General features: G+C 44.0%; 1 protein-coding gene across 1 annotated transcript; it reads right to left on the bottom strand.

Moving 5' to 3' along the window:
* Positions 1-599: 599 nt before the first annotated feature.
* Positions 600-13,951, bottom strand: LOC136613391 (aquaporin-4-like). The gene is made up of 4 exons (XM_066594048.1): positions 13,879-13,951; positions 6,436-6,600; positions 4,538-4,618; positions 600-930 (listed from the first exon to the last, which is right to left on the bottom strand). Exons 2-4 carry the CDS (start codon positions 6,568-6,570, stop codon positions 712-714), a joined length of 435 nt encoding a protein of 144 aa, XP_066450145.1. The 5' UTR covers positions 6,571-6,600; positions 13,879-13,951; the 3' UTR covers positions 600-711.
* Between the last annotated feature and the right edge of the window lie 1,268 nt (positions 13,952-15,219).

The raw sequence follows: 15,219 nt of genomic DNA, 5'->3' as shown, positions 1-15,219 counted from the left end.
GGATGAAATTCTGTCCCGGGACCGGAGGGCAACGAGGGTATATCGCCTGCAGTTATTATTCTCTTCCATCCCTTTGATTCACTACTTCTGAGCCATGTTTTCATCCATCCAAGATGGCCGATGCAATCTTCAGACTACCGAATCCCCACAGTGCACTGTTAGTATTAGACTAGCACTGTACTTTATCTGTTCTCTGATTGGCCAGAGCTCCTCACATGATAGTTAATTGTCAAAAATAAATTATTTACACTTCTACTTTTAAAAACATTCTTACATGGCAATATTTTTTTTTACACCTGCCTAAAACTTTTGCACAGTTTTGTATATATCGGTTTGCGGCCTTTGGAGTTGACTTCTTCTGATCCTATATCTGAAGTTTACAGGCCCAGGGCTCTAGGTAACATCTAAAAGTTTTGAAGGACTCAAAATCAGCAAAGTTTACAGAGCCAAAGGACCAATAAAAAAAATCTTTAATTTCCAAACTCCTATACACAGACATTTACATATTTATTGATCAAGGATATGTATATAAATCACTTACTATAGTATTTAACATCTAAAAAAACCTTTAACCTTGTGAGGAATATAGTATTGTGGCTCAGTATGGGTTTTTTCTATTGGTCTAACTCTAAGTCAATTATCTTTGTTCAGACTTTATTTTTTATTTGTAAGCTGCACATAAAACCTTGTCTTTGCATCGCATTGTGTCTGTTAATTTTGCTCATGTTTTTGCTCAGTTTGTCTTGTCCGTGCTGCGGTCTGCGTGGCCATGGAGATGGAAGAGCGAGAGACACTGGCTGCCTCTACTATTTCTATATCCTTACAAGTGAGACAGGCGACCAGCTTTTCTCTTGATGCACTGGATGCAAAGAAAAATTCATAGGAAGCACCTGCAAGAAAGGCTCCCAAAATTGGACCAATCCAGTAAACCTAGAGAGAAAAACAATAGAATTCGTTGGCAATGTTATCAACATTAACAATAGTCATAAGATTTTTTTGTATACCTTTCTCTGCAGCATGATATATTTTAGAGGGCACATGTAAAACATAATCGGACATTGCAGAATAACAAACTAGTATGAATCCTTTTACACAGGACGCTTGTTGGGTAAGGGTCCTTTTACACAGGACGATTGTTGGGTAAGGGTCCTTTTACACAGGACGATTGTTGGGTAAGGGTCCTTTTACACAGGACATTGTTGAGTAAGGGTACCTTTTACACAGAATGATTGTTGGGTAAGGGTCCTTTTACACAGGACATTGTTGTGTAAGGGTACCCTTTACACAGAATGATTGTTGGGTAAGGGTCCTTTTACACGGGATGATTGTTGGGTAAGGGTCCTTTTACACGGGATGATTGTTGGGTAAGGGTCCTTTTACACGGGATGATTGTTGGGTAAGGGTACCTTTTACACAGAATGATTGTTGGGTAAGGGTCCTTTTACACGGGATGATTGTTGGGTAAGGGTCCTTTTACACGGGATGATTGTTGGGTAAGGATCCTTTTACACAGGACGATTGTTGGGTAAGTGTCCTTTTACACAGGACGATTGTTGGGTAAGTGTCCTTTTACACAGGACAATTGTTGGGTGCTTTAGCACCCGACAGTCCTCACAGTGATAATCGCTCCTCTGTACTTCCACATAGTAGCGCTGATCGCTCAGTGGAATGGTGTCAGAGCGGGCTGTAGATCCCCCCCTGCTCAGCTCCATTCAGAGTAAACAGGTAGTTAATAGATAAACAACTGCCTGTTTACTCAGGCTGATCGACATCTGATTTCTCTGCCTGCAGAAACTCAACAGCGAACGCTAACTGAACGAATTATCATTTATCGTTCAGTTGCTGGACTTACACTGAATGATTATTGTTCAGATTCCCACGATCCAGCGAGAATCTTAAAGATACACCGTTCCATATAAAAGGGCCTTAAATCATTAAAACAAGAGGTTCCCATAAGGTGGTACACCTAAGCTGCATGAGCCAGGCATTTAGTCGGTTTCCATGTATGCACAGATATGAAGGACATATGGGTGCAAGGAGTGTTGAATGAGATTCTGAGGGATATATAATGGTGATAAAAGGATAGCAATCAATTCCTGAAATGTGACAGGCCTGCCTAAATCTATGTTCTTTTAGGGCACACTTAAACCTGTGGATATTGAGAATTAATCTGATTGCTTGATTGTAGAGAACTAGTGCAATATGAAAAGTCTTGGAGACGGGAGTTGGAGGTTCAGTTTGTGGAGAATGTCTTAGATTGCTGGTTGAAAGAAAGAAGAAGGATGAGAAAAAAGTAGAAATGAGGAGCTATAAGGGGGGTCACTGCAGGCTCAGTGGGAAGAGATTAGACATGGGGAGACAAGTCAAGCTGCGTTGCAAGTATCCCCATAGTTAGGCTTACATGCAGACACATGATGCTTAGCCAAGATGGCACGGGCACCTACTGCTGGGGTCAGGGGTTAGTTATATGGCACCTTGTTCATGTCCAAGCTAGAGGCCGGCAGATGGGAAGAGTGAGATGCCGAAAGTGACATAAATAGGCAGGGCTCCTTAGGCAGGATGAAAGACTTGCCCAGGGAGGGGAAGGTTAGTTAGGCTTGGCTCACTTTTCCATTCGCCACCCTGTAGAATCCTGTTGCTCTTTTTTCCTTTGTTTTACTTGTATGATTCCTTGTCTGATCTTTATTGCTTTTTATCCTGAATGGGCAAAATGTCAGGCAGAATTGCGGCACTATCCCTGAACGAGGCTATCAAGATGTCCTGTAGGCATAGCAGTCCTGTTTGAGCAACGCACTATTGCTTATGGGGAAAGGCCACGCAGGATTTTGAGTCTCTTTGGGTCAATGTTAAGCCAGTAACCAAACTGGTGATGTGGCAAAGAGCAATGGTAAGCCAGAAGGCATGCTTTGGATGCAGCAACATGGTCGATAATATAGGGGTTTCTGAGTTATTTATTTTATATAGTTTTGGGTCTCCCATGCCAAAAATTATATAAAAGACAGATGACATCATTTGGGCTGAAATGCCATGTAAATGGAGCATTATTCACGAAGCCTGTTTGCGCCTTAATGACCAACTAATTTTTCGGGTAATACCAAATGTGTATATAGTCGTTTTGTTTTGCTATTGTTGTACACTAAAAACACTTTTTTAATATTTGCTTTTGTGTTGCCGCATTCCAAGAGCCATAGCAATTTTTTTTTTGCCATCGACGGAGCTCTATGGGGACTTGTTTTTTGCCGAAGGAACCCTAGAAAACAGAAAATATTCCAATAAGTCAGAAAGTGATCAAGCTTCAGTCAAAGTTGTCAGGGCAGTGGATGTAGATCCACTGTGTTCCAAAATCAATTTTGCTTAGGGCGCCTCCACATGATCCTATGCACAAAAATGCTCGCCCCTGCGCATGAACGAGGCTGTTGAGGTAGAGTTTCCAGCGTATCTGCACAAATTACTGTACGTTTTGCGTGCGCAGGGCCAGTTTACACTCGCTTTCCATAGATTTAATGGCTATTAAAGCCTAATGAGGTCCAGATGTGTTCTTTTCCCCGGGTTTTGCGCAGTGTTACACCCTTCCCCTTGCATATTTGTGCACCTCTCATGGACTTCTATGCAAAAATGCAGGAAAATAGAGCAGCTTTAGCACGCAAAACACAGAAATGAGGATAGACTCATTGAAATCAATACGTTTTATTCTCTGTGTTTCCACATGCAAACACAGTTGTGTGAAGAAGCCCTTAGGGCTAGATCTGAAGACAAGTCTCCAGATTTTAACACTTTAATGCCACCAATCGGAATCTGGTCTTCGCTGCAGGGAATCCCAAATCTCTACCCAGTAGTCTTAACAGGTAGCTGTCACAACTTGATCAGGTTAACCGTAACATGATATCGGAGGGGATAGACAAAGATATGGTCATGGAAACAGGCCAAGGGTCAGAGCAGGCAGAGTAAAAGTGGTCAATAAGCAAGCCGAGGTTCGGAGTGGAGAAGACAAGAAAAACTTGGTGGAGCAGGCATGGATTAAAAACCAGGAGAACTATCAGAACAGTAGACAACTTTGTATACAATAGAGACTGATTGCTCAGGCACCTTGTAGTGGGAGGGGCTGACTACAAATAGGGCAATACCTGTCAAGATTGGCTGGGGAATGGAAAGCTGGGTGTGTGAGCTGACCCTTTAAGAGGTGGACTGTGCGTGCACTCACCCTATGGCGAACAGTTAGGGCCAATGTCTGCAGGCAGAATTGAATTGCGGATGATCCACAGTTCATGTCGGCCATAGACAAACATGGGCATCTGCAGCTGAATTTAAGCAAGCGGTTTTGCGGACCTTTCTGTGTGTGCAATTCGACCCGCCCATGGACATGAGGCCTAAGCTAGCCTGGGACAGGGGAGGATGCAGCATTTGCCATCAATGACAGATGCAGGAGGATGGGGACCGCCAATGGGAGGAGATAGGGAAAGCTGCAGCCGCAACATAACAAAATTAAAATAATACATTATAGATTTTCTTTTATACAATTATTAAAGTATGAACTTACCCAGTGATGTTCCCAAATGCCAGAAAACAAAGCTGGACCAAGGGATCTAGCGGGGTTCATGCTTCCGCCTGAAAAGTGTCCCTGAATATGAATAGAGACATGACTAAGCATTTAGGCCGGATTCATATGAGTACGTGTATTTGCACACGCATGAGCATAGGGTTTTTGCAAAATGAACGTTTCCTTTTTCTGCGCACATTTACATAATTCACTATACTTTTTGCATGTGCAAGTCGTGTGCAACTGTGTGTGCCAAAAAATGGACTGCTATGGGGACTATTGGTGCGCAAATGTGCAGGAAAATAGAGCAAAATGCTTTTTTTTTGTGCGACCAAAGTGCGCAGGAAAAATAGGCTTATACGAACGAGCCCATTGACACCAATGCGCTCTATTTACTATGTATTGCGTCTGTAATATTTTGACGCACAAATACGGTCATGTGAACTTGGTGTATGTTAAAAATTTGAATAGGCCATCAGAATTAGTTTGGTGGGGGTCTGATTCTCGTTACCCTTGCCAGTTAACCTGCGTAAACTGAATATAGCCATTTGTTTTAGTGCGTTCAGCAACACTCAGGAGTGAGGACAATAGGGTAAGTTAAGCAAAGGGAAAACAACACACACTATGTATGAGATTTTGATACTAAGGGCTCAGTCACACGAGCGCATTGGCGCCCGTGTTACTGCAGGTAGCAGACGGCCGTACCTGAAGACGGATGTCTCTCTGCAGCGCCGGGAGGAAGAACATGGGACCGGCTTCATTGCCAGTCATGTGTTCTTTCATCAGCGCTGCAGAGAGACGTCCGTCTTCAGGTACGGCCGTCTTCTTTCTGCAGTAACAAGGGCGCATCGGTGCCGGTGTATGGGTGCCGATGCGCCCGTGTGACTGAGCCCTTAAGAAGCAATATTCTTGGTCAAGGACATGAACTGTATTTAGAATATGCTCTAGTTAACTGGAACATATTAAAAATGACGGATCCTCTTTAAGTAATTTTGACTGGACAGTGTGCCCCCAATCCAACCAGAATATTTTCCTTTATCACCAACACTGGAATGATTTTATATGTGGAAGAAGTGTAATGTTCCAGTTTGCATCTAAAAAACTGTTTAACAGGTTTGTAATAAGATTGCAAGTTATACTTTGCTGATTGGTGGGGGTCTCACTGCTGCGACTCCAGCCGTTGGCCAGATCAGGACTTACGAGTCTTAGCGGGGTTCGCTTCTCCCCGAGCATGCATGGTTAGCATTCCATTCATTTCAATGGGGCTGATGGAACTACAGAGCAGATGTCACTCGGGTATCTCCACAGCCCCATTTGCAAGTAAATGGTGCGCTTATGCGACCGAGCCTCCTTTCACTCTCCACCTCACTGCAGGGGATGCAGTATCCCCATAGTGAGGAGGACGGGGGACATGCAGTGAGACCCCCACAGATCAGCAAGTTATCCCCCCTCATGTGGATAGGGAATAACTATGGATAGAGGATAATGTACAATGTTGGTACAATCCCTTGCAACCGTAGTTGTATTCATTTTCAAACTAAAAAAGATAACGCTAATTATAATATTTGCATGTAAAATTTTTTGTGTTTTGTTTTACTCTAAACAGTATATACTGTTGGTGGGTGCTACGAGGCATGGTAACTGATCAGGGTCTCTGTGATGAAACTCTAGGTTTGCCTGCAGGTGGTGTAAATGATGGGTCCGGTCATGCTAGTAGTTACACCACAGATACAACAGTCCATGCATAGTAAATAACGATCACCCATGTGACTTAGCTTTTATGTGTAGATCATGCATCTGGAAGCTTTGAGATTTTCATGTACATGTAGCTGCTATTGCTAACATCCCATCTGTTGCTTTCTCAAAACACCAATTGCAATGACAGTTATGTATCTTACTGCTGTTAAAGCTCCTGCTGTTAGAGAAAACCCAATGGCAAGGCTTCCTGGCTCCGTCACATCTCTGCGCCGTCGATCATCCACAGCAAAAACTGTAAAAGCCAACTGGAAGGTAGAGATCATTTCCATCACCATAGCTTGTCCTGCATTTCCATCACTACTCACCTGTAGAAAGAAGAAAGGTAAGTAATGACTATGGGACAACGATTCACATATACAGGCATTTAAAGGGGTTTCCCGGGACATAACATTTTTTTTAAGGGCTTAAAATGAAAAGAAATTAAATACTTACCTATCCCGGTGGCTCCCCGTTCAGCGCTGCAGCCCCATATGGAACCTGGAAGTAGCAGTGTCAAGTCTGTGCAGCACAAGAGCCCCATGCTCAGCATGGACGCTGGGTGACGTTCACACTGAGCGCACGTATAATACACCACGCACTGCAGGACAGTGAGCACCAACCCAGGTAGATGGAAAAAACCTGTCCCTACTAAATAGGGAAGTGAGGAGTCCCTGCCTGCAAGCAGAGTTATTGTCCTGATAAGGACAGCCCTGCTGCCTTCCTCCGGGCTCTGACTATCCCTATAGGAACACCTGGAGAGATGGACTGCCACAGCAATGCAAACAATAAAGGTCACCAAAAACAATAGAAAGGAGAAAGCAGCACTTAACTGAAATGGGAGCTTATTACTCAGGCTAGAGGATCTCACCAACTCCAACCTCTCCTCTAGTGAACTGAATAAGCAGCAAGGTGGAAATGGGGAGGTATGAATATAAAGTTCTCCACACCTGCCGATAGAAAGAGCAACTAAAGAAATATGCCCCCAACCCTCTCCCAGGTATGACTTAGTATGCAATTATGCAGCACACAGAGAAATAGCAAAGCAATCTCTGCACAACATGCATTAACCCTTGCATAGCAACAGGGCGACAGGTCTGACCTGCATCGCAGCCACCATGCCACGATGCTGTCACGTTTGACAATCCACAAGTGTGTTCTGTGTGGTGGACATCGAGGCTGCAGTGCTGCACGGGGTGCCATCAAGCTAGGGGAGTAGTCAATTTATTTTCAATTTGAACCCTTTTAACTTTTTTCATGTCCTGGAAAATTTCTTTAAAATTTCTTTCCTACTATATACAAATAAAAAATGTTACATTTCTCTCTCTTAAGTATTTCTAGTTGCTAGTTTTTTAGTTGGGTATATTTCATGGTGTACAGTACCTTTTATTGGTATTGATGCATGCCTAGACCCCTGGACCAATCTGAACCAAATTTGCCATGTAAGTGGACAATGTTTCAGCTATCCAGGATCTACCATTCTAGATATATTTGAAAAAATCGGAATACAAACACAAATATTAAAAGGGTTGTTTGATTACAGGACAACCCCGCTTGTCACAGGAATTTAGGTTACCGCTTCAACCAATGAGAAACTGCAACACCACGTTTCTGAACTCCTGGCATCATGGCGCTTAGGATGTGAGCGCCAATGCCAGGAGAATGAGCGGTGATGCTGCAGCCTGTCATAGGCCGCTGCGATCCCTTAATTTCCTGTGATGCCATCTGTCACAGCAGTCAGCATAGTGGGGCTACAGCGCTGGTTCCCAGCGCCCGTGGAGGGGTAAGTGTAGTTCACTTTATTTTAATACAAGGAGTCCTATTGAAGTGGGGTTGTCCAGTAACCGGAAAAGCCTCTTAATTAAAATCTCTTGAGGATGCCACTGTTTATTATGCTGGCTTCATATCAGTAGCAAACAAAGTTTTTAACCAAACACACAAACAACAAGCAGTTACACGCAATAGACCCATTTTATACTAGTATATGGAAATAAGTCAATTAAGACCCCCCCCCCCCCCCCCCAAAAAAAAACCAAATACAATTGAAAAGAAGCTAAAGCTAGATGGGTCAGTAAGGCATGTGTTACAATAGCAAGATCGTTTTAGAAGGTCAGAAAGAATAAGGCCTCATGTCCACTAGCTAAATGGAATTGCGGATTCCGCCGCAGATTTTGCCCATATGGAATCATTGACCATCCGTGGTCCATTAAATTGATTTTTGCACCCGCGGATGGCATTTTAAAAGAATTGCGTTTTTCACGCGCGGGAGAAAAAACGCAGCATGCTCCATTCTGCCGCGGATTCCGCGTGGATCAGCAACATTGCTATCACATTGATAGCAATGTGTGCGGATATCTGCATGCAAAAAAAAAAAAACATTTAAACCAAATCCGCAGCAGATTCTGCGCGGATTGTATTTTTCGAGTGGACATGAGGCCTAAGGGTATTTTCACGTGGCAAAATTCGCAAAGGAATTTTCCACATGAATTCCGCCTCTAAAAATTATGACAAAATCCATGTCTTTTGCTGCGGATCTGCACACGGATTTAGATTTGTCAATGGGCAAAATCCGTCTGCATAAGGAACGACAGCAAAAAACGTGTCAGTATAAACGCGGATTTCTACAGGTGGAATCCCAAAAGAATATAAAGTGGCAGAATCCACACTTGCTAATCTCAGTGAGATAAAGTCCTGCTTGGTGTTTTATATTTCCTCTCACCAATGATTTACCGAGGATGGATGGATGGATATAAAACACATCTCAACCCATTTAATTACAAATGTAGTTACGATTTGCATTTTTTTATGTACACGCCAAATGGTCATTGCTCAGATAGCCTATTCTGGAGCAGTTGGAGCAAGGCAAGACTGAAAATGCATGGCATTAACTCATATTCTTGGGCAGTACTGTTCATCCATCTGTCAGGGCTCCTGCACACTGGTGAGAGCGATATCGGGCTGTGATTAACAGCCCAATATCGCCCTCGCAATCCTTCTAAAAGACCCTGGATATGAGGCGATTTCACGTGGAAACCGCCTCGCATCCCTGCAGAGATTCCCTTCAGCCCCGCCGTGGCTGTCACAGCAGTGCCAGGAGATTGCAATGCTCTCCCATTGTTTTCAATGGGGCTGGCTCTGCTTCCACCAGCACCTTGAAAACAATGGGCGGTATTGTTAAAAAAAAGGAAATGCTGCAATTTGAGAATGAAACCATTAAAAATCATTGGTTTTAAAATCACGATTTTCTGGCCAGTGTGAAGGAGCCCTCAGGGTGATAGGGTGTTATCTGGAACTATAACTACACCCATTAAAGGGGTTGTCCTGCGCCGAAACAAGTTTTTTGTTTTTTTCAACCCCCCCCCGTTCGGCGCGAGACAACCCCAATGCAGGGGTTAAAAAAGAACAGCGCTTACCTTAATCCCCGCACTCCGGTGACTTCTTACTTACCCGGTGAAGATGGCCGCCGGGATCTTCTACCTCCGTGGACCGCAGCTCTTCTGTGCGGTCCATTGCCGATTCCAGCCTCCTGATTGGCTGGAATCGGCACGTGACGGGGCGGAGCTACACCGAGCCCCATTGAGAAGAGAAGAAGACCCGGACTGCGCAAGCGCGTCTAATTTGGCCATTAGACGGCGAAAATTAGTCGGCACCATGGAGACGAGGACGCCAGCAACGGAGCAGGTAAGTGAAAAACTTTTGATAACTTCTGTATGGCTCATAATTAATGCACGATGTACATTACAAAGTGCATTAATATGGCCATACAGAAGTGTATAAGTGTATAAACCCACTTGCTGCCGCGGGACAACCCCTTTAATGTTATCTCTCCAAACACTGCTTCCAAAATGGACAGGTCAAGAGTAAAGATCACGGGTAGCTACCGTTTGAGATACACAATAATGGCTACCTTCCTTGGAAGCACAGAAGCATTTGTTGCAGATGTACGCTTCACATTACTATTGTAATACCAAAAAGAATCATCCATATACTTGTGCCTCAACGTATCAGTGACCTAAAATAATCCCATAAAAGTGCCCACAGTCTGCTGCAGTAATCCCCATAAGTACTGGTATGTACGTGGCGAGGTGCTCCTATAAAACAACATTGTTCCTGCAGCGTTTGCTACTCTAGTAACAAAACATGGCACTTAGTAGCCATTCTGAGGATAGATTTAGATTTGCATTGAATGCTCTGTTGCAAATTAAGTCAGACTTTAGAGGAGGAATACAGCTGCATGTAGCATTATTCTTCTCATTAAAACAACGGGCATTGTGACAGACCACATGGTAAGTCAGCGGCATTTGTCCCACACCGCAGCAGTCATTGCATAACAAATCTGGCACTAAATTGTTGCTTCCAATATATACAGAATTATGGCACAGATGTAAAGAAAGACTTAAACCGGGCTCACACAAGTGAATTTGTATTGCGTACTCTGCGATTACCGTCCGCACGGACAATCCACAGTAAAAAGTGGGCAAGGAAGGCATGTATTTTTAAATTTTTTCGTTCACATTCACGGATGTGAATTGCGTATTCTGCGAGCAGAAGCAAAATGGCAGCACGCTCTATTTTGCAGTGGAATCTGCGCAGATGGACTCCACTGATGTCAATAGAGATGTCCGACCTGCAGCCCATATGCAATTAACATTGCGTAAGGACTGCGGATACCCGCGTCATCGCTAAGCGATGGCATAAGAAATATAAATAAACAAAAAACTGTACTGCATATGAGTGCCTGGGAGCCTCCACGGTCATCTGCAGTACAATTAAGAAAGGTACACAGGGCCACCAGCTGGGCTCATAGACGGAATCTGCTGTGGGCCTCCTGCATGTGGAATCTGACCCGCTCGGTCATCAATAGTTGATCGGCAGGGGTCTGTCACTCGAGACCCTGGCTGATTAGCTGCTTGCTGTCAGCGTTACCATAAACAGGAGTAGGAGTGGAAGCTACTGCTCTGATCCCTGTGTAGTGGCCGGTGCTTGGAATTGCAGGCGCAACTGTTATTGATTTTAATGACAGCTAAACATGCAATTACAAGCACTGGCATTTAGATAGAGGTCAGAGACAACAATTTTTGCTCCAACCCCTTGTAGCACTGACAGCAGGCACCTGATTAGCTGATTGGCCAGGGCCTGAGCGTCAGAACCCTCTCAATCAAGTATTGATGACTTATCTAAGTATATGTCATCAATAGTATTTCCCTGGAAAACCCCTTTAAGAGACCTAATGTGTCCCAAGGCAACTTTTCCTAATTCCATGGTCATCCTTGCTGATCTAGGGCCTCCCTTTTTGAGTCAAGCTACATAAGCAAAACAAAATGACATAGGCTAGCCAAATGTCAGGGCCAGAGGGTTAGACACTGCACTCCCAACCACAGAGCTCCAAGGACTACACCACAAGTTAATGTTTACCCTTCCCATTTATTTAACTCTCTCCTTGAGCTCCTTTAGTCTGGCTTCCTCCCCTTACATTTGACTGAAACTGTCCCCACAAAAGTATCAAATGACCTGATGACGGTAAAGTCAAGGGGCGACTGCTCCCAACTAATCCTCCTCGACTTCTCTGCTGCATTCGACACTGTCGACCATGACCTCCTCCTCGCTATGCTTCGCTCTATTGGCCTAAAGGACACTGCTCTCTCCTGGTTCTCCTAGCTCTCTACCGATATTTCAGTGTTCCTTTCGCTAGCTCTACCTCCTCTCCACTTCCCCTCACTGTTGGGGTCCCCCAAGGCTCGGCCCTTGGTCCCCTCCTCTTCTCTATCTACACAGCCCCAATGGCCTCCAATATCATCTCTTCACTGATGACACCTAGCTGTACACCTCTTCCCGCGACATCTCATTCCTCCAAAATATCACCGACTGTCTCTAACACCATGTCCTTCCTTTTTCTTAACCTCTCAAAAACTGACCTCATCTTTCCAACTTCCAGCTGACCTTCCCCTCAATATCTCCATATCAGTATCTGGCACCATAATAACCCCCAAACAGCATGCCCACTGCCTTGGGGTCACACTAGACTCTCCTGTATCCCCCACATCCAATCTCTGGCCCAAACATGCCACCTGCACCTCAGAAATATTGCTAAAAAATGTCTGTTTCTCACCACAGACACACTAAAGACACTTGTTGTCGCCCTCATCCATTCCCAACTCAGCTACTGCAACTTGTTGCTCATCGGTCTTCCCTGCACCAGATTCTCCTCTCTCCAATCTGTACTAAACACGGCAGCCGGGCTCATCTTCCTATCCAGCTGCTTCTCGGACGCCTCTGCACTATACCAGTCGCTGCACTGGCTGCCCATGTATTACAGAACTCAATTCAAACTCATCACCCTCACCAACCCTCAAAGCTCTCCACGGCACCATGCCAACATAAATCTCCTCCCTCCATACACCACCCAGCCCTCCGCACTCCGATCATCCAACACATTGAGACTAAACGCCCCTCTAATTCGATCCTCACATGCTCGCCTCCAGGACCTCTCTAGAGCAGCACTGGTCCTCTGGAACGCACTTCCCCAAAACATTTGGACAATCCCCGACGTACGGAACTTCAAAACGCGCCTTAAAAACGCACTTCTTCAAAGAGGCATACCAAACCTCTTGATCTAATCCCCCACCCCACACAACATGCTCCCTGCCCCTCCCTACGGCTCCCCACACTTTCCACTTTGCCTGTCATACACAATTTCCGCCCCTGTACCTCCTTATCACCCCTCCCCGTTTTGTTTCCTAATAACTAAATACCACACGTAATGTTTGTGTTTCCTCGTGCCTCCTCTCCTGCCCCTGTACCTCCTGTATCACCCCCACCCCGTCTCTCTCCAAATAATTGTATACAACATTGTTGTATTGTTTGTGTTTCCCCCTGTTTTGAAAGAACTGCAGAATAAGTTGGCGCTATACAAATAAAGATTATTATCATTTATGGATAATGATATTATTGTGACTAATTTTGAGAAGTGTTGTGATTATGTACTTCTAGCGAAAGGCCCAATGTTCACAAATGGGTTTGATTTGTGGAATCTACACAGAGCACCTGTGAGGAAGATCCATAAATCAAGCTGCCCATCGGGAAACATGGGTATTCGCAAATGTAATAAAGCATGCGGATTTGATTTGCGAAGCCCTTGGTCCGGAAAAAAAAAATCACAGCACGCAACATTTCAGTGCGGATCCCCCACGGACAGCTTCCATTGAAGTCAATGGAAGCCGTCCAACCAGCGGCCCATCCGCAATTGAATTCTGGATTCTGCAGGAAAGCAGGGGTTTAAAAAAAACCAAACTCCACTGTACAAGTGCAGCGGTGCGCCGCACACATCTGTAGTGAAGAAAATGAAGACCCGGATGGGTAAGTAGAAGACCGACAGTGTCGCAGGGAGGGTCGGATTCTGCTGTGGGCTCCCGCATGCGGAATCTGATCCGCCCGTGGACATAAGGCCAAAGAGATCAGAGCCTAGCATATATATATATATATATATATATATATATATATATATATATACACACACACACACACAACACACATGAATTTTTACTACTATCTGAAATAAAGAACATATATATATATATACTTTACAATATGTGAGCTAATAAACTTACCCTGGTCACAAGTTGATTGTAGAAAGATGCAGGAAGGGATAAGTAGAAAATGGCAGAGGCACATATTCCACCCAGACACTGAGCTATGCCGAAGGCTAGACCATGAAGAATATCCAATTTTCGTGCACTCACCAAGGCAGAAGTGATAGCTGGGTTTAATTGGGCACCACTTATGTCACCAAAACTCTGCACCAGACTAACAACTGACAGACCTGCACCAATTGGAGGAGCCATAGATTGGGAAGTTCCGATTCCGAAGCAAGATGATCCTAATACCACTGTGAGCAGCATGAAAGTTCCTAAAAATTCTGCTAAAACCAAGCGCCAAAAACGATGTTGTCTCAATTCCTGCAAAATCAAGTAAGTAGTAAATTGATTTAGATCCTTGACATCACAAGCAACGCAGTCAGGAGTAATTGCGCTGTTCACACATGGCGTCGGATATACTTTCTTGTGTTACTATGTTATGAAGCCACGAAGACAGTGTAATAAGAGAGCTGTTGAAGCTGCTATTTCCTACCTGTTTGATAACCATCTTCCCTTGGTGCTAATAGATGTGTGGATGAATATATGACCTCAAGCTTTTTTTTATATCATCCGTTCCTGAAGAAAGCCCTCCCATGTGAACGTACAGACTCCTCATATTCTGCATCACATTTTCTCTTTCCTTTTTATCTTCCCTTATTTCCATTCTGAGTCAGAAAACACGTGATAAAACTAAAAAAAACTATTGGTAAAAAAAACAGAAAAATAGCTGTAAATTGAATAAACCACTTTCTAAACATATAGATAAGTCAAGGGTTAATTAAGCAGTAGTAATTCTACTGGACCTTCTTTGCATTATGAAGGGTGCTCGGCTGTAAATCCTTAGTTGAAGCCATAGTTGCTGTGGTGATGAAGCCACTATTAAAATGTGAATAGCAAGGGGTGCAGTGCAGCTGTTTGGACCAGGCCCTGTCCCTTCTGTTCCCTTGGTGACTATTGTGGTCCTTATAATGAACCTCTTTTATCTTTAGAATTAGTAATGGGACAAACATACAATAACATCAAAGAAAATAAAAATTGGGAATAATTGTTTAGACAAATAACCAGACGCTACTAATCTGTGGCCAAAAAATAAGTGATGTTGAATGCTCTGGTATAACGGTATAACCCCCCCCCCCCCCCCCCCAAAAAAAAGGATAGGATACCCTTATTGGCTAACTCTGTATCATACTATTTTTGCTCTAAATGGTGCAAAAAATAATAAAAAATTAAGTGAAGGTTCCCCTAGTGTTGTCACCAATACACTAAGTCTAGTGTTACAGAACAAACCAACCGAAGCAATGCAAAACGAAAATC

The sequence above is a fragment of the Eleutherodactylus coqui genome, chromosome 1 (assembly GCF_035609145.1).
Source record: "Eleutherodactylus coqui strain aEleCoq1 chromosome 1, aEleCoq1.hap1, whole genome shotgun sequence".
NCBI lineage: Eukaryota > Metazoa > Chordata > Amphibia > Anura > Eleutherodactylidae > Eleutherodactylus > Eleutherodactylus coqui.
Note: the sequence above shows the minus strand (reverse complement) of the source record. Positions and strands in the feature narration are given on the sequence as shown.